The sequence below is a fragment of the Ceratotherium simum genome, chromosome 4 (genome assembly GCF_057802395.1).
Source record: "Ceratotherium simum simum isolate JZ-2026a chromosome 4, ASM5780239v1, whole genome shotgun sequence".
In the NCBI taxonomy this organism is placed as follows: domain Eukaryota; kingdom Metazoa; phylum Chordata; class Mammalia; order Perissodactyla; family Rhinocerotidae; genus Ceratotherium; species Ceratotherium simum.
Genome location: NC_141903.1, coordinates 27,323,666 through 27,349,832, shown reverse-complemented (window position 1 = coordinate 27,349,832; position 26,167 = coordinate 27,323,666). Strand labels below are relative to the sequence as shown.

General features: G+C 44.2%; 1 protein-coding gene across 1 annotated transcript in view; it reads right to left on the bottom strand.

Annotated features, from left to right (window-relative positions):
* Positions 1-26,045, bottom strand: part of PDE6A (phosphodiesterase 6A) — a 73,923-nt gene extending 47,878 nt beyond the window's left edge. The window contains exons 1-7 of the mRNA XM_004428658.3: positions 25,952-26,045; positions 25,383-25,488; positions 19,554-19,788; positions 13,585-14,205; positions 6,281-6,433; positions 5,596-5,685; positions 4,800-4,940 (exon numbers count right to left, since the gene is read on the bottom strand). Of these exons, the coding sequence (XP_004428715.1) occupies positions 4,800-4,940; positions 5,596-5,685; positions 6,281-6,433; positions 13,585-14,058 (858 nt within the window). The 5' untranslated portion in view covers positions 14,059-14,205; positions 19,554-19,788; positions 25,383-25,488; positions 25,952-26,045. The remainder of the gene's footprint in view (positions 1-4,799; positions 4,941-5,595; positions 5,686-6,280; positions 6,434-13,584; positions 14,206-19,553; positions 19,789-25,382; positions 25,489-25,951) is intronic.
* Positions 26,046-26,167: the final 122 nt, after the last annotated feature.

Sequence of the window (26,167 nt, the reverse complement as noted above, 5' to 3'; positions counted from 1 at the left end):
CTGTGCCTGGGGTCAGATCCTTTAAGGTGCAAACTGGGCACCTTAAAATGGAACCTTTTAGGGGCTGGCCTTGTGGCCTAGCAGTTGAGTTTGAGCGCTCCGCTTCGGCAGCCTGGAGTTCATAGGTGCATATCAGAGGCAAGGGCCAATGTGCCGCTTGTCAAGCCATGCTGTGGCGACGTCCCATATAGAGTAGAGGAAGATGGGCACAGATGTTAGCCCAGGGCCGATCTTCCTCAGCAAAAAAAGAGGAAGATTGGCATGGATGTTAGCTCAGGGCTAATCCTCCTCACACACACACACACACACAAAATGGACCATTTGATTTCAACTACTCAGAACTACTTTTTTTATTTTTAATTTTTATTTTATTTTTTTTGTGAGGAAGATCAGCCCTGAGCTAACATCTGCCAATCCCCCTGTTTTTGCTGAGGAAGACCTGCCCTGGGCTAACATCCATGCCCACCTTCCTCCACTTTATATGGGATGCAGCCACAGCATGGCTTGACAAGTGGTGTGTCGGTGCGCGCCCGGGATCCGAACTAGCAAACCCTGGGTCGCCACCGCAGCAGAGCGCGCGCACTTAACCACTTGCGCCACCGGGCCAGCCCCTTCTTCTTTTATTTTTTGGTGAGGAAGATTGGCCTTGAGCTAACATCTGTGCCAATCTTCCTCTATTTTTGTATGTGGGGTGCTGCCACAGCATGGCTGATGAGCAGCGTGTGGGTCCATGCCTGGATCCGAACCTGTGAACCCCAGGCCACTGAAGTGGAGTGCACGAACTTAACTACTATGCCACTGGGCCAGCCCCAAGGATTTCTACTTCTGCTAATGGTAGCCAGTTTGTTTCAGACCAATCCTCTGACCGAGAAAAATTATAAAATCTGGACTGTGTCTATCCGTATTTGTATATGTGTATAAACATTTATTTGAAGGAATCATAGAGCTGGCAAGGGAGCAAGGATTTGATGGGCCAAGATCCCACAGAGAAGGGAAGCCCAGAGACGTGAGCCCGACATCTGACGGAACAACTCCTTTTGACCCCCTTGCGGAAACCAAGGCAGCTGTGGAGCAGCTGTCAGCAGATTTACTGGGCTAGGAGGACAAAATTGGAATTCAGGGCCTGCCAAGGAGAAGGGACCCTTGAAAACACCTCAGGCTTTCAGCTGGCCTTCCCAAACGTTTGTACCCTAGGAGTAAAAGTGAACCAGAAATAGACCAGCCCTCACAAAGACTGAAGACCAGCGTCAAATTGGCTCAATCCCAGATTAGAATCAGGTGCTCTGCCTTTCCCTCAACTGCTTGCCAGAGATAAAATAAATCCCTGTTGGAGGAATATAACATTGCCCAGAGTTTCAAATGATCTCTGTAATTTTTTTCATTTTATTATTATTATTTTTTTATTATTTATTTATTTATTTTTGGTGAGGAAGATTAGCCCTGAGCTAACATCCATTGCCAATCCTCCTCTTTTTGCTGAGAAAGATCAGCCCTGAGCTAACATCTGTGCCCATCTTCCTCTACTTTATGTGGTACGCCTGCCACAGCATGGCCCGATAAGTGGTGCCTAGGTCCACGCCCAGGATCCAAACCCGTGAACCCCAGGCTGCCAAAGTGGAGCAGGTGAACTTAACCACTATGCCACCGGGCCAGCCCCTGTAATTTTTTTATATATGTCTCTAGTGTTCAAACAAAAATAACCAGGTATGTAAAAGACAAGAATTAACTGAAAAATCAAGAAGGAAAACAGATCATAGAAACAGAGCCATAGAAGATAACTACAGGTATTATAGCTCTCAGACCCCGACTCTAAAATAACTGATTATGTCCAAGAAATCAAATACAGAATAGAGACTATTAGCAGAGAACTGGAAACTACAAAAAAGAGTGAAACAGAAATTCTAAAATTGAAATACCTAAAACTTAAAACTCAATAGATAGTTTTAACAGCCAATTAGACACAACAGAAGAAGGATTAGTGATTAATAGAAAATAGATCTAAAGAAATATTCAAACTGAAAAACAAAAATACAAAAGGATGGAAAATGCAGAAGGGAGTATAAAAGACATAAAACATTGTGAAAAGTCTAACACATAATAATAATAAACTTAGAGGTCCTTTCACTACTGGATATCGAGATATTTTATAAAGGTACTGTAATTAAGATACTGTAATTACAGAAGAGTAGATAAATATACCAGTGGAACAAAATAGAGAATCCAGAAACAGACGCAATATATATGGATACTTGACTGATAGAGATATGATAGGGAAAGATGCTCTCTTCAATAGAACGGGGGAAAGAATGGTCTTTTCAATAAATGGTGCTGGGTCAATTGGATAAAACCTGTCCGTACCTCACACTGTACATTTAAGACATTCCAGGTGGATTGTAGAGCTATATGTGAAAGCTAAAACAATAAAGCTTTTAAAAGTTAACATAGGTGAATATCTTTATCACCTTGGGGCCAGGAAAGATTTCTTAACTAGGGCACAAAAATCAATAACCATAAAGGAAAACATTGATAAATTGGACTACATTACAGTTCAGAACTTACATTCAGCAAAACATACCATTAAGAGAATGAAAGCACAGAGTGAGAGAAGATATTTGCAATGTGTGTATTCAACAGAGAACCCATATCCAGAATTTGTAAAGAACTCTGACAAATCAGTAAGATAAAAAAGACAATAGAATTTTTAAAAAATGGGGAAAAGACTTGAACAGGCACTTCACAAAAGAAGATATCCAAATGGCCAATAAACATATAAAAAAGTGTCCAACCTCATCAGTCATTAGGGGAATACATATTAATACCCAAAGAGAGAACACTACACACGCACCAGAATGCCTAAGATTAATAAAACTGGCAATACCAGGTATTACGAGGAAACCCTCATACATTGCTGATGGGAGTGTAAAATGATACAATCATTTTGAAAATCAGATGGACAATATCTATTAAAACTATTGCCCAGAAATTATCCTCCTAGGTAAATAACTAACAGAAATGGGTACAACTGTGTACTAAAAGATAAGTAATAGAACGTTCATAATAGCAATATTCACAGTAACCCAAACCTGAAAACTCAAATGTCCATCAACTGTGGAATGATTAAATACTTTGTGGATTATTGATATAATGCAACATTGATATAATGCAATGATATAATGCAAGAATGAAAATGAATGAACTAATGCTATGTGGAGCAATAAAGAGAAATTTTACAACCAAAATGGTGAGCAAAAAGAAGCCAGACACAAAAGAGTATATATTCATATGATTCCATTTATATGAGCTTCAAAAATAGACAAAACTAATATGGTGTTAAAGGCCCAATAGCGGTTACCTTCAGGAAGGAAGAGGTGGGAGTTACTGGAAAGGGCTAAGAAAGGGGCTTCTGAGGGGTTGTTAATGTGCTATTTCTTAATCTTGCTGCTGGTTACATGGGATGTTTACTCTGTGATAATTCATTGAACTATTCACTTGTAATTAATGCTCTTTTCTGTGTATATGTTACGTTTTGATATACAGGCTTATTAAAAAGAATCCACGTGTACTGACGTGGAAAGATGTTCACAAAACATTAAGCAAAAAAGGCAGGCAATCAGGAAACGGAGCCCAGCAACTTTTAAACAGTTTCTCTGAAGATTCAGATTCACTGTCACGTTTGGGAGCCTCTAGACTAGGTCTAATGTCTTTTCCAACCCCAGATTCTGCGATTCATTTATTCACTCAACCAAATATTTGGAAGATCTTCATCGGTTTCTGTACCACATTCAGCAGGGCAAGGCACGCAAAATGAAACTGACAGGAATCTTGTACCTTGGGTCTTTGAGAAAGGAAATCACAAATCTAGATAACACTGGAACTCTGTTCCAAGGCAGAAAATGATTACCCTAGGAAGCAGGGACAGATAAATAAAGAACAATGGGAGAGTTGGTTTTGGAAAACCCAGCTGAAAAACATTTTTGGGGGCCATATCGGGCTCTGTCTCCTTAGCCAGTGTACCTGGGGCAGACCTGGCGCCTGAGCATTCTGAGGACCAGATCTAAGCATCCCCCTCCACTTCAATTGCCCAGGTGAGCCCTGGGCTCAACAAACCACGGGAAAGGTTTACTCCACCTTTGAGTGCATTTTCTGAGAATTCTTTTTTTTTTTTTTTTTGTGAGGAAGATCAGCCCTGAGCTAACATCCATGCCAATCCTCCTCTTTTTTGCTGAAGAAGACCAGCCCTGAGCTAACATCTATTGCCAATCCTCCTCCTTTTTCTCCCCAAAGCCCCAGTAGATAGTTGTATGTCATAGTTGCACATCCTTCTAGTTGCTGTACGTGGGATGCCTCCTCAGCATGCCCGGACAAGCCATGCGTCGGTGTGCGCCCGGGGTCCGAACCTGGGCCGCCAGTAGCGGAGTGCGTGCACTCAACCGCTAAGCCATGGGGCCAGCCCTGAGAATTCTTAAAGTTGGCAACTTTCTTCCTTCTAGACTTTCACCCTACATAAAAACTTCACTCACCTTCACCACCTCATCAAGCCTTCTTCTCATGTACACTTTCTTTTCCAACTAACTAGGGAAGATACAGGTTGTTTTACTCACCTGTGCCCTAGATTGACTTTTCCCCCTTGAAAGCTTGGTACTCCTCTCTTCAGAATAAAACACCACGAAAAACTTTCCACAACTATCCACATCCTCCCAGCCTCTTCCCCGTGCAACGGAATGGGTGACACGCGTCTGGGCTCCCTTGGTGTATATTTCACCTGTTCTCAGAAATGTCCACTCCTAAGGCTTTCTCACCTTCTGCTTGGTCATGTCTAAGAGCCCCACAGAGTATCTGTCACAGTTGAGGAAGGCTCGGACTGTGTACAGGGCTTTGTGGAACTGTCTCTCGATGTCTGTAAGCTCTTCAAAGACTTTGCTCCCAGACCACAGCAGTATCTGAGGAAATACAAAAACACAGTCAAACTTTTTGAGGCACAAAGCAGCAGGTCACTTAGCTAGAGAATAATAGCAACTCTGTAAAGTTCTCTAGAGTTTATCTTATTTAACCCTCACAATAACCCAGAGAGAGAGACAGGATAATTATCCCCATTTTATAGATGGAGAAACTGAGGTTTAGATAGGTGAAGTAACTGGCCAGCTTCTATTGGGTCCAACTCTTTCCATTTCTTTTATCTCACAAGTTGTTCATGAGAATAATAATAACAAACATTGATTGAGCACAAGTGCTCTACATACATTATCTCATTTACTGTTGACAATAATCTTTTGAGGGTGGAATCATAATTATCCAGTTTTTAAATGGGGAGACTGAAGCTTGGAGAGGTTAAGTGATTTGCCCAGGGTCTTAGAGCTAGTAAATGGCTTAGCAGGGATTCAAATCCAAGCTATCTGACATGAAAACTTGTGCATATAATCACTCTGGGATACAGCTTTACAAACATCCACTACCTCATTAACACCAGGGATGCTGGGCAGAGACTGTATGATGGTTCCCAGGCTCTTTTATTACCGCCCACCTTTCCAGCCTGACCACATCAATGTTTCAGTAAAAGGATATGTCCAGTCCATTCCCTTGAGCCAAGCCGTTTACCTGGCCACGCCGAGTCTCACAGTTGTGCAGGTAACTCAGGTGGAACACCTTCATGATGAGATTTGCAAAATTGAGATACTTGAGAAGAATCTGAAAATCAAACAGCATGCTAGATGAGGAGAAATCCCTCCTCTGGGCACTTCTGCCATCATCAAATGTCTGAATATTCTAAATGCTTCATCAGAGACAATTTGAGCAGATGGATCATGGAATGCTGACTCATAAAATGTTGCATTATAAGCGTATAAAACTCACAGAACGTAGAATATTGATAGGGGTGTATTAATGAAAAATTGCTATTATTTATTGAGTTTGCAATCCCTATGATAAGTCATTTATGTATGTTATTTCATCTGATCATCACATGTACCTCAAGAGATAGATACTATAAAATCATCCTCATTTTACAAATAAGAAAACTAAGGTTCAGAGAAATTAAGTAACTTGCTCAAGTCAAACAGCTAGACATTAGCAGAGCCAGAACAATTATCCCTACATTCCTTGCTCCAAATCCCAAAGTCTTAACCATTACCCTGTCCTGCTTCCCTCAGAGAACATCAGACTAACCCCCTTGTCTTACAGATGGGGAAACCCAGGCCAGGCCAAACAGCAAGGTTCAGGGGACTTCATGAGCTGGGAGAATGTGCCAGCATGGCCACTCCAGCAGTTTCTAAAGCATTCTTACCTCTTCATCTTTCTCGGTGAAGTGGGGCCCATCCACTTTATTCACAGCCATGATTATGGCCACCACGTCCTTCCCATTCATTATGGGGGAAGCCAAGATGTTCTTGGTCTGGTATTCTGTGAGGGTGTCCACGAAGTCACAGAAATATTCATCCTGAAGGAAGCAGAGATAAGCACAGGTGGGCGGATGAAGAGCAAAGATAATAGAACAACCCACAGCCCAAGTGTCCATGGTAGGGGGTGGGGTGAGGGGCTCACTATTCTCTTGTTGATGAGAGACTGAAGACACTTGCATCTATTCCCCTTCAGCGGGGGCAAGGCAATCAGAGATGATTTCTGCCCTGGAAGCCTCTGAAACCCAGTAGAAGAAAGTCTGAGATACAATCTACTAAGGGCTGGGGAGGAGATGTGAGCAAAGCACAGGGGGGCCCCAGGTGGAGGGGGATTGACTATGCCTGGGGAGGGAAGTTTAGAGAAGACTCTCTTGAGGTGATGACAGTTATGCCCAAAATAGAAGCTGGAGTGAGGAAAAGACCATAGTGAGTATCAGACTGTCGTGAGTATAATAATGACAACTGCTAGCAGGTACTATGCGTGGCACTTGACCTGCATCAACTCACTTTAATCCTCCCAATAACGTATGAGATGGGGACCGTCAGTAGCCCATCTTACAGAAGGGGAAACTGAAACTCAAGGAGGTTAACATTACTTGTTACTTGTGTGGGTACGTGACTCCAGAACCTGCCCTCAGCTCTGCTGCCTTTCAGGGAAGACTGGATAAGGTTAGACCTCGGGCCAGGTCATTGAACAAAAGAATTTGTTACTTTCAGCTTTTTTAGCAATCCAGTTCTAGCACCACACAGTCAGTCCATTGTACAATGGATATCCCCATTGTACAAATCTGAATGGAAGCCCCACTATGTATCAGGCCTTACACTAAGCACTGGGGATATAAGTGAGACTAAGATTCAGGCCAGCTCACAGATAATAATAGTAATACAGGATGTAGGGCGTGCTCAAAGCTGTGGGAGTACAGAGGAACACACACTTCCACACCTCACCCCTAAAGCAGCCTGGGAGGCCGATACAGGGCAGTGTGGTCCGTGCGGTCAAAAACAGGAGACAGAGTCTGAATTGTTGCCTTAAATCCAAAAGAATCCACCTTTCTGTTTCCTGGTAGCACTGTGAGTTTTCCCCACCATCAGCGTTGCTTGGGACACAAACCAGCCCAAACATGCAAAGTTCATGCTGTCCCGAGAATGGGAATGTATTTCATAGGGCCGATTCACAGAGCTTTTCTAGAACTGAGTGTGCAGAATCTTTCCCATGATTCAGAAATTCAGAGTGTGATGCTCTGCGTCTATGGATTTCTTCCAGTTGGAGTGGGTTCAAATAAACAGGCAACAGCGTTGTTTTCAATAAAGCTATCTCCAGCCAGGTGAAGGGTAAAGGAATTAAGAGAAGCCTGTAGTGCTCTACTTGAATTAGCGTTAAAGGATTAAGCAAAATCTCTAAAGAGGCGTTAGCCACGAAAGGTTTTCCATGTCCTTCTCTAAGGACACTGATGAATCCCTAAACACACGCGTGGGTGGGGCATACTCATATTCATTTCAGTCTTGCAATCATCACTCCTTCAGGGAGAACAATACTTGGGCATCAGTTGCATCTGAGGCCGAAGTTACTAACTCCACCAGAACCCCCTTTCCCACTGAGTTCTCAGCCCTGGAACTCTCTCACAGATAATACAGCTGCCAACTGACTGGCGTTTGCACAATCATTGTCATTCTCATATTTTCAGCATATAAGGTGTTCTAAACAACCGTGTCATACAACCTCAGATTAGCTCAAACTGTTTATTTGAAAGCCCAGGAATTAGATGCCCAGCTAGGGAAAGCCCAAAGTCACTCATTCATGCAGTTAGCATTATCAGAGTACCTTCTGCATGTATGCTAGGCACTGCCTAGACCCTCAGGTTATGGCAGTGAACAGAGGAGTGAACTTCTTTCTCCGGTGACGCTTCCACTCAGACAAAAAGCAAGTAAACAACTAAGCATTCTCCCTCCAGGTCGTGGTAACTGCTCTGAAGGAAATGAACTGATGGTGCTAGAGAAAGTGATGGAAGGGAGGGCAGGCTGAAGCCACTTTAGTTAGTCATGGTGGTTAGGGAGGCTTCTCTGAAGAGGTAATGCTGAGAGCTGAAGGATCGGAGGAGCTGGGCATGTGAAGCGCATTCCAAGTGGGGAGCACAGAGAAGGGAAAGGCCTGGAGGGGGCAATGAGTTGGCCGATCTCAGAAAGAAAGAAGACCAGTGTAGCTGAAGCACGGTGAGGGAGAGGGAGAGGCAGAGTGGAGGCCGGTAAGTCAGAGAGGTGGGCAGGGCCTTGGAGACCACTGTCAAGAGTTTAGATTTTATTCCAATGCAATGCAACACTGCTTCCCATTCCAGATTCCTCAGCTCCTCTTTTCAAACATTCACACTGCCAAGCGCATTGTGTCCCATGATGAGATCTACTATTTAGTGAATAACAATGATGTACTAGGCCCAGAGTCAGACAGCTTACATATATTGTCTCATTAACTCCCACATCAGCCCTGTCGCATAGAACTGTCATCTTCCCTGTGTTATAGACAGTTCCTTTTCTGGCTAGTGGTACAGCCACTACATTCATTGATTTATTCGTTGATACACTGATTGACTGATGGATTCATTCATATTTACTGAGCACTAGCTCTGTGAGAGGCATTGGATATGCCAAGACCAGTAAGAAAGATGAGGTTGTCCTCACTGGTTCTCACAGTATAGTGGGGACATCATGTAAAACATGAACCTACAATTCAAGCCATAATGTGAAGGTGTGGGGTACCCTGGGGCCTCAGGGAGGGAGGGACTTACTCTCTGAGTGGCTTCAGGGGCTGCTCAGTCCATTATCAGTAGTCAAAACCTCTCTGAGCCTCAGTTTCCCCTTTAGTAAAATCAGAGGGTCAGACTAGGTCATCCTTGAAGTTTCTTTCTGTCTAGCATGCTGGGTTCCAGAGTTCATAGGAAGAGAAGGAGAACAGGACAACAGATGTAAGAGTCTTTGGAAATGACAGACCTCTCAGGTTCTGTCTTCAGAAATGGGATTTGTTGGTGTTTAGGAAAAACTCACTGTTTTCTTTCACTTTCACACTATTGCCACCCTCCTGACACCACTTCTGACATCAGATGTGTGGTGTTTTTTCCAACATCAATTATCCAGCACCAGCTGGGTGTCCTGCAATTCAATTCAGTTCTGACACTATCTACCTGGATTTAGCGTCAGATCCCACCAGTTGAGGGCTCAGTCCCATAAGACAGCCTCCACTTCAGACACCATTAGCAAGCCCCAGGTTGTCACCTGTGCTTCTGACTGATCAACTACAAACTGGAGTTCTCATGACCCCCTCCTTGGGGGGTCAATAATTTGCTAGAATAGCTCACAGAACTCAGGGAAACACTTATGTTTACTGGTTTGTTATATAATAAAGGATACAGATGAACAGCAAGATGAAGAGATACATAGGGCAAGGTCTGGGAGGGTCCTGAGCACAGAAGCTTCTGTCCCCATGGAGTTGGGGTGTTCCACCCTCCCAGCATATGGATGTGTTCTCCAACCCGGAAGCTCTCTGAACCCTGCACTTTTGGGATTTTTAAGGAGGCTTCATTACATAGGCACGATTAATTATTAACTCCATTTCCAGTCCTCCCTTTTCCAGAGAATGGGGGTGGGGCCCAATGTTCCAAGTGTCTAATCATGGCTTGGTGTCTCTGGTGACCAGCCCCCATCCAGGAGCCCAACAAGAGTCGAAAAAACCACTATCACTCAGGAAATTCCAAGGGATTTAGGAGCTCTGTGTCGGATGCTCCTATCACTCAGGGAATTACAAGCGTCTTGGGAGCTCTGTGTGAGGAATCAGGATGAAGACCAAATATATATTTCTTAGCATAAAGTACAATATCACAGTGGATTAAGGAAGGGCCATCATTTACTCATTCACTCAACACACTGTAATGAGTCCCCACTCTGTCCCAGGCACTGGACTGGGTGCTGGGGACCAGTGGTGACCATGATAGACAGCCCTTGTGGGCTTTCCTAATAGGAGAAAGGATAAAGAATTAATACGCAAACAAATACTATATGGCAAGTAGGGTTGCCAGATTTAGCAAATAAACACAGGATACCTAGTTACATTTGAATTTCAGATAAGTAAATACTTTTTGAGTAGAAGTATGTCCTAAATATTGCATGGGACATACTTCACTAAAATATTATTCTTTATCTAAAATTCAAATGTAACTGGGCATCGTATATTTTATCTGGCAATCCTAATGGCAAGACTTCCTGAGGCAAATCCCAAGGATGAGTAGGAATTGCTAGGACATGGGGAGGTATGTTACAACCCTGGGAAACTTCTCTGTTCCTGGTTTCCCTTTTCAAAAATGTAGTGTTTGTAACCATTTCCCAGGTTTTTTGAGAGTGCTGAAGGCTAAGAGTATCACTTGCTGGTGGTTCAGGGACAACCTGGAACTCAGTTTACACCATCTTCCATTTCCTTCTCCATCCAACCCCCAGTACTGTCCAGAGCCCCAAGGAGAATAAGATTTCTCAAGAAGGAACAACAGGGGAGGCAAATGCATGCAAATACCAACAGACGCAAGGATTGCTGGCCTGGACTGACTTCACCTCCAGGCGCAAGTCACCAGTCAGGGAGACTGCCCCAGGCCCGAAAGCTTCCAGGGCAGCACAGACATCACTTCCAGAGTGAACTTTAGGGTTGAAGAGGAAACGACAGGCTGTCCCTCATCACAAGGGCTGAGCAAACTCTTAGACCCGGATCTTTTAGAATCAGAGAAACACCCTAAATCCCCTTAACACCAGGGCTCATAAAAGCTCTTGGCACCTCTGTTCTGTCTTTCCCACCAATACAATCTAAACTGAAAGTTCCAGAAGGGCAAGACTGGATTCTTCTCCAAATCCCACACACACCTGGTACGGCATCCTTCCCTTAGAATAGATCCTTAACAACAACAACAACAACAACAAAATAATGATAACAAGGAGCAGGAGCTGCCAATATGAGCCATTACAATGGGCCAAGAGCCTTGTTAGACGAGAAATTATTCTCTCATTTAATCCCACAACACTTCGAGGTAAATATTCTCATCCCATTTTATAACTTAGAAAGTAAGCCCCAACAGGCTAAACAATTTGCCAAGGCCATATTCTTAGAAAGTGGCTGAGTCATGATTCACACCCAGATCTGACCTCAAAGCCTAACATCTTCATTCTCTGCCGTATGATTTGAAATGACCTTTGGTAAACAGCACCTAACCGGATGCCTTTATTTTATAGATGAGGAGGAGGTACAGACTAGCAGGGCTGTGAAGAGGGGGTGGCACAAGGCCAGAGTGCCAGGGTTCGAATCCCCATTCTGCCACCTTCTATTAGTGTAGCTCTGAGCAAGTTACTTAAGCTTTCTGGGCTTCAGTTTCACTATCCGTAAAACAGGGATAATCAGGGTGATGTCATAAGACTGTGACAATCCATGCTGGCTACATTTAAAGTCTAGAGAGAGTCGAAGGGAGAGTAGATTCTAGTCCAGTTGGAGGAGTCCTCAGGAAAGCCCCCTGGGTGAAGAAACATTACCCCCACCCCTGGATGTCCAAGAGGAGATGAGGGAGAGATGAACCCCATGGGAGATCCAGCCCAGTGTGTTTCAAACAAAACCATTTCCCACAGAGGCCCAAGTCTGTGCTTCTTATCTTGCCAAGGAACCCAAGTCAAAAAGACGACCTGTTTGAATTCCTGCATTTGTGGATGTGAAGTCCTGGCTCTGCCCTGACTCCTTGGTGACTTTTGGCAAGTCCCTTCTCAAGCTCTCCTGACTGTAAGCTCCACATCCATTAAATAAGGCAGTTGGATGAGATGATCTGTGAAGCCCCCTCCTTCTTCTCCTTATGAGCCTTAGTCTGAAATAAGGCCAGAGGTAAGGTGAGCACAAAGTCACAAAATGTCCAGGCTGGATCTTGGAAATGACTGAACACAGGCTCCTGGTTTGGCCAGTGCAGCAAAACATGAGACCCACATGGGCCCTGCCATCATGGAGCAAATATTCTTTTGGGTGGGACAGGTGTTAAAGGAATTATTGCATAATTACTTGATTGTGAGTCTTTTATGCCAAATGTTTACTGAGCATCTGCTTTGTGCCAGACATTTGCTGGGTCCTGCGCCCTGGAATAAAGTGGAGAAAAAGGCAGGCATAGTCCCTGGCCTCCAGGCTTTATTGTGATAAATGGTTTTAGGAAGGAGACTATAACAGAGAGGTCTGGGAGTGCCTTTCTGAGGAAGTTACCTTTAAGCTGAGATCTGAAGGATAAGTAGGAGTTGGCCCAGAAAGAGGGCTATAGGTAGAACTGCACTATAGCTTTTCAAAGCTAATGCCTAGAGAGGGGAAGTGATTTGCCCCAGCTGATCAAAGAGGTCTTTGTCAGAGCTGCCAGTAGACTCCCACAGAATACTGGACTCCTGGAAGACAGAGCCAAGTGCTTAACCAAGTGGTCAATGTTAACATTTCCGGGAATGAGACAGACTGCCATCATATGTTTCTTGATGTAATGCACGAAGAAAAACACATCACCCCTGTGACACTCCTGTTGGAAATGCATGACTGCATCTAATCATAAAGACGTGTCCAAATGGAGGGACATTTCTGCAAAATATTTGGCCTGTACCCTTCAAAACTGTCAGTATCATGGAAAACAAAGACAGACTGAGGAACTGTTTCAGATTCAAGGAGACTGAAGAGACAGTGCTATACGGGTGTAATTGCGACAACTGGCAAAAACCGAATATGGACTGTCTATTAGATAATAGTATTGTATCAATGTTACATTTCCTGAATTTGATCATTGTACTGTGGATATGTAGGAAGTGTCCTTGTTCTGGAAATATCCAGCAAAGTACCTCGGGTTAACAGGGCACGATGTTTGCAGTTGACTCCCAAACGGGTCAGAAGAAATGGAGAGGGAAAGCGAACGTGGCAAGGTGTTAACAACTGGTGAATTTGGATGAAAGATACACAGTTCTTTGTACTATTTTTAAACTCTTCTGTTAAGGTTGAATTTTTTTTCAAAATAAAAAATTATAAAGAAATAAGTAAATAAAGAGAAGCGCCAAATTGTCACCAGCCCAATCTTGGTGGCCAGCAGCTCCCCACCCCACTTGCACCCCCAGAACCCCATGGAACAATGCCTCCCTGCCCTCCCTCTCGTGGGGAAGAGGGTACCTCTTCTGTGTTGGCGACGTTGACGACCTTTTTAGAGTGTGCAACGTAGCCCACCACGCCCATGTCCAGGGGGAACACGATCTCCGAGTCGGGCATCACCAGGCAGTCTTCAAGGACCGCATCCTTGTGGACATTGAAGAGCCGGGTGGCTAGCTCCGCGATGCCATTTCGGGTCCTGTACATGAACAGGCTCATGCGGTCTGCCTGTAGGAGGAAGCACAGCTTCTTCATGACGTTGAAGACGCATTTCTCGGCCTGCAAATTCTCCTGAAAGTCCCGCAGGAGGTCGAAGATAATTTCACTCTCCTCCACACTGCTCAGGGAGTGGTAGTTGCTGAAGTCCACGGCTGCCTCCTTGGCCCCCAGGAGGTCTGAGATGACCTTGGCCCGGTAGCGGAGGTTGTAGTACTGTTTGGCAAAGCCGACATTCGAGTCCAGGAACTTCTCCACCTCCTCCGCCGTCACCTCACCCATGGCTGGGAATTCCTCTGGCTACTTCTGTGGAGGGGCTGAGGCTGGCCGTCCGAGGGCAGTTTTTCGGTCTGTGGCAAAACTGAGTCACGATGTGCTCTGCTCCAACTGGACTTCTCTGGGTCTTGTCTGTAAATCTCACTGGTATGGCTGCATAGGAGAGGGAGTGAACTTAGGAGATTAAATCATTAATATTTCCCAAGAACAAGGATTATGAGGATCAGAGTGCTCCAGATGCTTCTGAGCCCCAGATGGGAGAAGGCGAGAGTTCCCTTTTCACCTTGGTCCACTAACAGCTGAGAAGAGATTTCCGCACAGAGCAGGAAGTGGGCTCAACCTAAAAAAAGCACTGAAAACAGAGGCTGCAAAGTGGCAGCACAGGGACAGGCTACTACTGTAGATGTGTTTTCTCCGTCCTGTATGGTATTGTTCTTCAATATTTGACATAGAAGCCTACATTTACTGTTAGACTGTCTGATTCTCTTGGAGAATCAGGAGCTGTAACAACTCTGTACCCACTTTCCTCCATGGCAGGAATGGCTAGAGCTGAGAGGGACTGCCCACCCAGCTCCATCCCCCTGCCCCTCACCCCACCCTCCTGTGCTCCCTTCCCCAGGGCCTCCCCAGTATGGAGCTTCCCTTTGCCCGCTCACTGCTCAGCCTTCTTCCCTCGTGCCCATTATGGATCTCACACCTATGGGCTCTGATTTCACAATGTCTGCATCAGAGTCGTTCCCAGCTTTAGATTCCAACAATTCTTTAATTTTAGAACTCAGTGTCCTCAGAAAAATAAATCCTGTCATAGTTTTTCTTTTATTACAAAATACATGTTCACTGTAGAAAATACACAAAGAAGACAAAGTTACCTATAATCCTGCTACTCAGAGGTAACCTCTAGTTAACATTTTGGTTTTTGTCTTTTCCCAAGAGGCTTAGCTTTAAATCTGTTTCTCTTCAACCCCCCTGATCTTTCTCTTGGCACTTTAATGTGCTTTTTCTGGCTACAGTCTGTACTCTCTTGGGCTGTCAATCAGAAATGCACACAATAGTCTAGATGCTATCAGCTCCCATGAATCTTGAAATACCACGATCCTCCTCACTGAAGTGCCCCTCCAGCACGCTAGGGGAGGAGGAGAACACTTTCTTTCTGGATGAAGTGTACTTGAGCTTCCGTGACTATATCTGCTAAAACCTGGCACCTCGACATTGTAAACACCAAAGAATACAGGATTATAGACTGTCCTTGGCACTTTGAACTTTGTAAGTGAACTTTAATGGAAAAATAGATTACTTCCTTTATTGTAGAGCATAATAAATTCTTCGGGTGCTGCACCCATTTGGTACTGTGTACATAGGTGACCCCCTGGTCTGGCAGGCCTGCAGCAACCTGAACTTCTCCAGACACTGCCACCATGACTACATGAGCCCTCTCCATCTCCTTCTCAACCTCAAGGTCTCAGCTCATGTTGGTCATCCTGAGCAGTCTTATCCCAAATAGCCCCCAACCACCCCCTCTCTGCTTCCTGCCTGTCATGTCATCCTATTTATTCCTTTATTGCACATTTATTACTACTAGAAATTATGATGTTTGTTTTTTATTTCTTGTCTATTGTTTGTCTTCCTCTCTATACTGTGAGTTCCATGAGGGCAGAGACCTGTCAGGGCTGACTCCCTAGGCCTTGCAATGCTACCTGGTACATCCTTGATGCTCAGTAAATTTTCTTTTTAATTATAAGTCTGTGATGGTTTATTTTATGTGCCAACTTGATCGGGCTAAGGGATGCCCAGATAGCTGGTAAAATATTTTTTCTGGGTATATCTGTGAGGGTGTTCTCAGAAGAGATGAGCATTTGAATCAGTAGACTGAGTAAAGAAGATCACCCTCCCCAATGTGGGTGGCCATCAACCGATCCACTGAGGCCTGAACAGAATGAAAAGGTGCGGGAAGGGCAAATTTGCTCTCTGCCCGAGCTGGGACATCCATCTTCTCCTGCCCTTGGACATTGGCACTCCTGGTTCTCAGACTCAGACCTGGATTGACACTGTTTGCCCTCCAGGTTCTCAGGCCTTCAGACTCAGACTGAATTATACCAATGGCTTTCCTGGTTCTCCAGCTTGCAGATGGCAGATTATGGGACTTCTCAGCCTCCATAACTGCATGAGCCAATTCTCTGGAGAACCTTGACTAATACAAAGTCCTGTACATTGTTGATTAAAATTTAGAAAATACAGGAAGACACAAATGAAAAAAGTAAAATCAAACATAATCCCAGATACTACCATTGCCAATATTTTTTGTATATTTAAATCTTTTCCTAGAGAATATATATATTCTCAACCCTGGCACTACTGACATTTTGGGCCCAGTAATTTTTTGTTGTGGGAGGCTGTCCTGTACATTGTAGGATGTTTAGCAGCATCGCTGGCCCCTAGCCACCAGATGCCAGTAGCATCCCACCTCAAGTTGTGACATCCAAAAATATCTCCAGACAAAATCACCCAAGTTGAGAATCACTGTTCTATAATTAGATATTTAGGTTGTTTTTATTTTCTATTATTATGAATAATACTATAATGAACATCCTTATATTTCTTAGTAAAAATACCTAGAAGTGCAATCCCAGGCCCAAAGAGCTTGCAGCTAAGGGTTTGGATAAATAATGCTAATTTTTTTCTCCAAGGCTATACCAGAGTGTATGACAGTGCCCGTCCCCACCCCTGCCCCACCCCTCAAAAATTAAGCAATTTTTCTTAATGTTTACATGAATAGCTCACCAGAACTTGGCCCCAATACTTCTTACTTTGTTTTTCACAATTTCTCTACACATACTCTAAGCTCCACCCTAGTGTTTTTCATTCTTTCTGCCTTTCTCAGCTTCATTCTTGCTGTGCCCTCTGCTGTTCCCTACCACCCACTCCAATTGCCATTTCCTCCATGGATTCTTTGATGCCCAGCTGGACTTTTCCTACTTGGAACCCCCAAACTATTGGTTTCCTTCCATTCCAGTGGGAGTTTCTACATTATTAATAGGTTGTATTATTTCTACACATCTGAAGCTCCTTGAAGATTAAGATAGGAGTAAAACTTTACCCATTTTTCAAAATCTCCAAAAGAGCCCAGCCTAGGTCCTTTCCCACAGAATGCCCACCAGGCTTAGTTCTTGTTAGGAATATAAGCAACTGTTTTGCAAGAAACCTACTTTTACTCCATTTTTCAATATGCCGGAATGAGGATGGCAAGCCTGTTGAAAAACTTCAGTCCATTTGTTGGGGAGGTACAGTTAAGCTGGTATTTGCAGCAGGTCACCTCCTAACATGCCTGTTAAATGGGCCTGGTTTCAGACGTCATGAAAGGAACTCTAGCTTCTTTCATTGGGAGCAGGGGCTGCTAATAGGGTTAGGAGAGATTGTTTTGCATAATCCAGTCTAGAAAAGCATATGAGCTCCTAGAAAGAATAAAACAGGATTGTAGGCCAACAATGCCACTGATTCATTCTGTGACCTTAAAACTGTTCCATCCTCTCAAGGCTTCGATTTCCCAACAAAACAAGAGAGTTGAATAACGTAGCTCTAACGTTCCTGGATCCGTGACTCCAGATGGGCTGGAGTGAGGGAGGACTCACCAGGGATGGCTGATCTCTCCATTCCTGACCACAAGCCTTGCTTATGGATTCTCCTGGCAGAATAGCTGAAATTATTTATTTAAAATGATCCCTACTCCAAGATCCACATTTCACAGATGAGGAAACTGAAAAGCTTTGAAAAGTTAGGTGGTTGAAATCACGGTGATTTAAAAAAAAATTCTGTTTGAGATATCATTCATGTAACATAAAATTCACAATTTTAAAGTGTGCTATTCAGTGGTTTTTTAGCACATTCGTTATATTGTACAACCACTAATCTATTTTCTCACTCCCTGGTAACCATTAATCAATTTCTCTCTTTATGGATTTCTCTATTCTGGACATTTCATATAAATGAAAGTATACAGTATGTAGCCTTTTGTGCCTGACTACTTTCACTTAGCATAGTGTTTTCAAGGTTCACACGTGTTGCAGCATGTATCAGAACTGCTTTCCTTTTTATAGCCAGATAATATTCCATTGTATAGATATACCACATTTTGTTTATCCATTTAATAGTTTGTGGGCATTTGGGTTGTTTTCCCTTTGGGGCTAATATGAACATTCATGTACAAGTCTTTGTGTGGACATATGTTTTCAATTCTCTTGGGTATACACCCAGAAGTGGAATTGCTGGGTCCACAGGTGATTTTAAGACTCAAGCTTAGAGATAAAGAGGGGAGAATAAAGGAAAGAAACAGGATGAGCAAGGAACCAACTGGGTCAAGGAGAGGTATTTTGTGGAAAGGCGTTTTGTGAGGCACCTTTTTGGAAAGAATAGGACTCTGAAATTCAGGACACGCGTGGATGGGAACGGGCTGGTTGGCATATTAGCGGCCACAACAAATCCTGGTGTTGGGTGAAAAGGTCTCCACAGGCTCCCCACCATTCATTGCTCCTGTTAATAGGAATGGTGAAGGAACCGGATGTTCAACTAGAGGAAGTTCTGAAACGCTGTTGGGGGTGGAGAGTGTGTCAGTTTGTTCAGGGAGGATCCACAGAGCAGGACAAGCCAGCAGGACAGAGATATAGGTTATTATAAGGAGGCAGTTCCCAGAGTGCTTAAGAGGTGAAGCTTGGGAGTTAGACCTGGGACTGAGTCTGGGCCTGTTGTTTGCTATCTGTGTAAATTATTTAATTTCTCCTCAGCCTCACTTTGCTTATCTGTAAAATTAGAATCATTTGACATGGCTGTTGTGAAATTAAATGAGATAATATATTGTGCAAAGCTATGCACCCAGTGCATATTAAGTTGAACCATATGAAATTGCCACTATTTGACTATTTTTGTCCTACACAAATGGCAACTGCATACTGTTCAATTTAATAGTAGTTATTCAATCATTATTAGTTATCGTAACTATCGAAGATTAACTGGATTACCTTAAAGATAGTGAGTTCCCTGTCACCGAAGGTATGTAAACTGAGGACATGGCAAAGGATTCAAACATCGGCATTTCATTAGGAAGATGAATCTGAGGCTGGTAAGTCAGTAAGGAAGCTGTTGCAATCTTCCCAGAGGAACGAGGAACTGGCCTAGGATGGGGGCTGGAAGAATGGAGAGAAGGGAGTGGGTGCAGAAGCAAGAAGAGTGTGGAAGGAGTACTGACTGACAGGGAGAGGGAGGCATGAGAAACAGAGGTGCAAGCCCGGGTAATTTGTTTGTGTCATTGGGCCCCTGCAGGAACCTCAGCGCTGAGTAGCCCCCTTCAGGAAATTTCACAGGCATTAATGAAGGCCTTTCCCCTCCTGGCTTGTCAAACTCCATGTCCTCTGTGAAGCCACAGAAGGGAAGACAGTTTCCCTTGCCCCATCAGCTACCCCTTAGAACTGCCAGAACAGCCTGGTTGGTTTCCACCCTCATTTTATACTTACCTTGGCTCTCTCCCATATTTCATTTGTTATTACCCTTGATCTAGAGTTACTGTCAGTTCTTAATTGTCTGGCCACCTGTTGACTTAGTGACTTTATTCAGCTACTTGGGTTTCCTGTTGGGTCTGTCTCTGGAGCTTGGCTAGTCTGTGAAGTTCTCTTTGTTTCACCTTGTCTGGCCGCACGCCCAGTTGTGCAAGCAGTGCGGGATAGGTAGCAGAGAGACCGAAGAAAAGACCTGGAGACAGTGAACAAGACACAGAGGTTTATTGGGATTTACTTACTGGGAGTGTCCAATGGCAGCCAGCTGGACGGAACTATGCACTGCTACCGCAGGCAGGGAGGGGGCTGCTTATATAGGCAGCGGGGCACAAAGGCCATATGCTTGCCAAGAGGGGCTGTCCCTGGTATGGCCAGAGTTCCCAGGAACAGTAGCTCACATGGAGGGGCTCTGTGTTCCTTCGTGATGTTCTTTGAGTGAGATAAGTTAAGATCGGGGCTGGCCAGGCCCTGGATCATTAGAAATCACAGCAGATGGGCATCCTGCCCAGAAAGGGGCCAGAAGGACACATGGGTGCTATAGGGCACGTAGGCTAGTGCCCTTACATACCTTAAGGGTCTAGCCTGGGTCGATGGATGAGCCATGTAAAAGTTTGTCCTTATATGCATTTTAACCTTATGAGTTATTTTCTAAAGCTCAAATTCTGAAAGGGATCTGTAACTCAAAAACAGGGACTTTGGGGGCCGGCCCTGTGGCTTAGCAGTTAAGTGCACGCGCTCCGCTACTGGCGGCCTGGGTTCGGATCCCGGGCCCACACTGATGCACCGCTTGTCCAGCAATGCTGAGGCGGCGTCGCATACACAGCAACTAGAAAGATGTGCAAGATAGTTGTATGTCAAGGTATGACATACAACTATCTACTGGGACTTTGGGGAGAAAAAGGGAAAAAAAAAAAAAAAGGAGGAGGATTGGCAATAGATGTTAGCTCAGGGCCCGTCTTCCTCAGCAAAAAAGAGGAGCATTGGCATGGATGTTAGCTCAGGGCTGATCTTCCTCACACACACACACAAAAAAACAGGAACTTTGGGTAATCCTGAAAAGTCAGGTAAAATTAGATCCTAAATACATGCTTTGTGACCTTAGTCAGGCAACAGGCAGGAGAGCACACTTGGGCTTTGGAACCAGAGTGAGCTGAGTTTGAATTCTCTTCCTGTAATTCATTAATTTTTACATTGGGCAAATTACTTAATCTATGGTCTTAATTTTCTCATTTGTGAATTGTGGATAACAATGATTTACAGAGCTGTTGTGAAGATTAGAGGCAGAATAATACTTGGTTGGTGGCCAGTTCTCAGTAAATGTAGCCATTAACAATGATAATGTAAGCTGACTATGAGGCAGTGATATTCAGTAGAAAGCAGAAGTAATGCAAATATATCTATTTTCATATTTTTTAGACCAAAACTTTTATTACTTTTCTCTTTATAAATTAATATATCTTTGTGTTGTAGAAAATTGAGAAAATACAGGTAAACAAAAAGAATATAACAGTTACCAACCAGAGAAAATCTTGATATATATCCTTCTTCTCCAACCATATAAATATAATTTTTAAAACAAAACTATGGTTGCGCAATATATATTTTGTTTGTTTAACAATATATGTAAACATCTTTCTGTGCCATTGAATATTCTTTTACCATATGATTTTTAATGGCCTCATAGACTTCCATTGGGTGGCTGTATCATAATTTATTTAACATATTTCCAACAGTTGGTTATTTAGGCTGTTCCTAATTTTTTTGGTACGCTTAATGAAAATTTGTGTAGTTAAATCTTTGCATGCTTGCTTAATTACTTTCTTATCTGCTTAATAAGAAACTTGACCGGAAAGAACAACTTCACTGCTAATCCTTTAAGATGCTGTCTTGACTATCCAAAAATATGAGAGTTTAAGTAAAGAAATAATGAGAAAGTCAATATTTTAGTGCAAAGATCAAGTTCCGTTCTGAATGACCGTTTCCCACTGCGCTTAGTTCACACCCCTGAAAGAAATCCCTGAGGCTTATGATGGCTGTGAAACGTCAAGTAACAGATCATTTTCTGTACCTGAATATTTGTAGCAAGAATACCTTGTGCTCCTTCACCCTGGGGGTAAGAGTCACATTTCTTTTCCTTCTCCAAATCAAATTTTATATGCTCCAAGTCCCCATCCTACAGCACTGGCAGGATATTCAATTCCAATAATTATTGTGACCATTGCCCCATGCCAGGGTCATGTGAAGCCCTGTTGGTCTAACTCAGTCCAGCCTGAGAAAAATCCTGTGACCTTTATTTAGCCCACACTGTTACGACAAAGGTGCCCCTCGTCCAAGCTGGTATGGCCCCTGAAACAGTTCTGCTCTTTGCTGGGGCTCAGGAGTCCTTGCTATGGCTCCAGCCTCCCAGGACCCCCAACAACCACCCATGTGGGAGGCCCTCCCACCTCTCCAGGGCAGGGAGAGGCCCCAGTCCTCGCCACTCAACAATCTCGCAAAGCCCAGCCTCCGTCTCAATCTCGGGGAAGGCTTTCAAAAATCTCCTTTCCCCTTGACTACTTGGCCGTCCATTCTTTCTTCCTCTGGGACACTTCAGCTTAATTTCCCTCAAAAGCCAAAAGGAGGAGGGGATCTCTTCTTGAGCCTGAGAATGGTTACTTCCTGACCTGCCACACAGTGGCCCAGAGAAGCAAGTAATCAAGAAGGGCCAAGCCTCCTCTAAGGATTGGGAGAGAGGGGACAGAGGAAAAATACGCATAATCATTCAAAGCACTATTTGTAATAGTAAAAGAATGGAAACAACATAAATGTCCATCAACGCTTAAATAAATGATTGTACACCCAAACAGTGGAATACTATGTAGTTGCCGTGGCCAAAGATGGTCATAACACTATTTTCCATCCCACATGTCCTTCTTACAATGCGACTTTGACGCTTCTCCCATTGAGATTTGCAAGTATGTGACTTTTGAGGCTAGGTCATAAAAGACTATACAGTGTCATCCTTGCTTGGTGCAACTCTTGAAGACTTCAGCTGTCATTCAAGCACAGGCTGCCCTGAAACAGCCATGGTGTGAGGAAGCCCACACTAGCCCACACAGAAAGCACAGACGGCCTTCAGCTGCTGCAGCCCCCATCCCCTGTCCCAACCCCAGCCACTGACTATAGCTCTATGAGAGACCCCAAGCCAGAACCACCTAGTCAAGCTCTTACCAAATTCCTGACTCACAGAAACTGTGAGAAATAACAAAACAATTATTGTTGTTTCAAGCCACTAAGTTTTGGAGTGATTTGTTACTCAGCAACAGATAGCCAGAAAGCAGCTCTTTATGCGCTGACATGGAGCAATCTTCAATGTATAATATTAATTTTTTAAGAGCGTAGAATAGTGTATATTGTATGCCCCTTTTGTTTAAAATATATACAGAGCGAGCGAGTCTTGTATATGCATAGATCATTGGTTTGTCATCCCTAGGCGTGTATTAGAATCCTCTGGAGGGCTTTTAAAAAATATCACTGCCTGAGGCCACTCTACACCAATTCAATCATAATGTCCGGGGATGGGACTCGAACACTGTTCTCTTTTAAAAGTTCCCCAAAAGATTCGGATGTGCAGCCAGAATTGAGAACTGCTGGTACAGGATTACCTGGAAGGCAACGCAAGAAACTGGTGCTGTGTTTGCCTCCAGAAAGGGCCACTGGTGTGAGAATAAACAGTGGGGGAGGGAGATTTACTTTTCATTGTAGACTCTTTGATCTTTTGAATTTGTTTATGTTGTACATGTTACCTATTTCCAAAAACAATCAAGTTAAAAAAAAAAAAGTAAAACACCTATAGCAGTGAAAATGAATCCTAATTAGCAAATCAAGAAGAGCCCATTCAATAGAGGGAGTCAGTTCAGGGCCCACCGTAGTGGGTCTCAGAGGAAGTGACCTGTCCTTCCTGGAAAGAGTGGGTGGTCAGGAAGTGCTGAGGAGGTGAATCTGGAAGTGGCCTCTAACCTGAAATGACTTCTCTGCTGGCCCACAGTACCCCTAGTTAACACAGCCTTAGTTACTCTTTAGAAAGCAGTATAGGACATAGTAATGGCTATCATATGTGACCATCCAGCTGCCAGCCACCTCTATGAACCCTGAGACCAAGAGGGAACATGTCCAGGCACACATGGCTGGGGAGAGATCTGTGTTCCAGCTGGCTGAGCTGGCGACCAGCTGTTATCGAGGAAAAGCTGATTATTAGCCAGCTCTCCATTAGCAGGGATTTGGTTATCTGTGTTACCCCTTAGATTCCTGCTGCAGAGAACTGGAGCATCGTGAAGGTAAGGTAGGAGTGGCAGACCAAAGTCCAGCTCCATGGGCCTCTGCGGTTGTGTATGCAGGGAGGTGGGGGTTACAACATTAAATAGAAGCCAGGGATGCTGAATTGGGAGGGAGAGAGGCAGTAATGGGTAACCTAAAGGGGTTTAAAGGGGTTCTGGCATCTGACAGCTCTCAGAAAGTTCACTTCTGTCCCACCTTAACTACTTGTCAGTGGCAGGACCTTGTTAAGTAACAATGTTCTGAGCCTCAGTTTCCTCATCTGTAACATAGATTAAAATATATGGAATAAGAGAAAGAAAATGATAATCATTACTAAATTAAACTAGTCTTTACGGGTGTCTATTACATGCAAGAATGGGGGTCGACTCTTACATTTGACTAACACAGTGAGTGTAGTGATTAAGAGTGGGCTTTGCAGTCAGGTATAACTGGGTTAAACTCATGCTATTGTCACTTATTAACTGTGGGGCCTTGGACAAGTCACCTAACATCTGAGTCTCATTTCCTCAACTATAAAGGGAGAATCATAATACAGGCATGCCTCACTTAATGACAGGGATACATTCTGAGAAATGCCTCGTTAGGTCATTTTGTCCTTGTGTGAACATCAGAGTGTACTTACACAAACCTACATAGTATACACACCTAGGCTATATGGTACTAATCTTGTGGGACCACTGTTGTATATGCAGTCCCTCTTTGACTGAAACATTATGTGGCACATGACCATATAGCACCTTCTCAAAAGCTGCTGTGAGAATTAAATAAGATAATGCATGTGAAGAGTTTTGTGCATCCAGAAATAAATATCCAGAAATTGGCAACTGTTGCCATTCTGCTTGTTTTGTAGCCCATGAGGAGTTGAGAAAGTACCTTACACCCATTGTTTTACTTGACCCTCTGCAGCACTCAGTGTGCAGCCATGCATAACCCTTCCAAAGGTGAGAGCATTGATGCCCAGTGAGGTAAAGTGATTTGTCTCCAGTCATAAGGGAACAGCAATCAGGAGTAGAACCCAGGTGCTCTGATCCTGATATGGCTTGCGACTGTCTGGAAGTTCTGAAGCTGGTGGGTGACAGAAACTTGATCATCTCCAGATAAGAAATGGAGTTCCTTAAATGACCATGAAGTGGGGCCCGCCCCGTGGCTTAGTGGTTAAGGGCACGCACTCCACTGTTGGCGGCACGGGTTCGGATCCAGGGCGCGCACCGACGCACCACTTGTGTGGCCATGCTGAGGCCGCGTCCCACGTACAGCAACTAGAAGGATGTGCAGCTACGACATACAACTATCTACTGGGTCTTTGGGGGAAGAATGAATAAATAAAATTATTAAAAAAAAAATGACCGTGAAGAGGTTCATTGCAAAGGGAAGGAAAGGAGCTTAACCATTTTGTTTCCTTCACAGGTCCTCCTCCACTCCCGTCTAGTGGGCCCGGAAAGCTATAAACAAGAAGAATGAACATATACTCACTATCAGATAGTGCCCAGTTCTGGGCACATAATTCAATCAAGACAACAGGCTAGGATGTGACTGGCAAGGAAGGCGCTGAGAAGACGCCAGGCGTTTAGGCTGAGACCTGAGAGACAAGAAGAAATCAGGTAACCCAAACCAGTGTTCAGGTCCTGAAAGAGAACACCCTTGGCGGGCAAAGGAGGCCAAGGCATCTGAGGGAGGGAGGGAGCGATGCCAGGTGAGGGGGAAAGGGCCAGGGCCCAGAGCATTCGGGGCTTTGAGGGGATAGGGAGGGATCTGATTTTATCTATAAATGTCAAGGAGAGCCCCTGAGGGTTTTAAACGAAGATTGGAATTACATTTCATATTTACTTTTATATTTTTATTTACATTTTAAAAAGAGCCTCTGGCTACTGTGACCTTCGGTGGAGAATAAGTTACACTGGGGCAAGAGCCTCTAACTTCCTAGGTGACCCTTCCCCATTCTGGGCCTCCATTTCCCCATCTATAAAAGGGGGTGGGAGGGAACCCGGTGCCCAGGAGTCTGAGATAAAGACAATGCCCCTCGCAAACGCAGAGCCCCTTACAGCTGCAGGCGGAGCACTTCCGCGTCTCTCTTGGTCCGTTTTCCTCGCTCTACGCTCCGGGTCAAGGCCGGGAACCTGTGATCTGCCCACTTCGCAGACGACTCATCGCTGCCCTAAGCGAGGGGATAAAGCTCCCTAAGAATCAGGGCCGCGTGACCCCTTCTGCCCAGGCAGCCAGTCGCGAGGGGGAAAGCGGCCAGGGGGCGGCAACCCCAC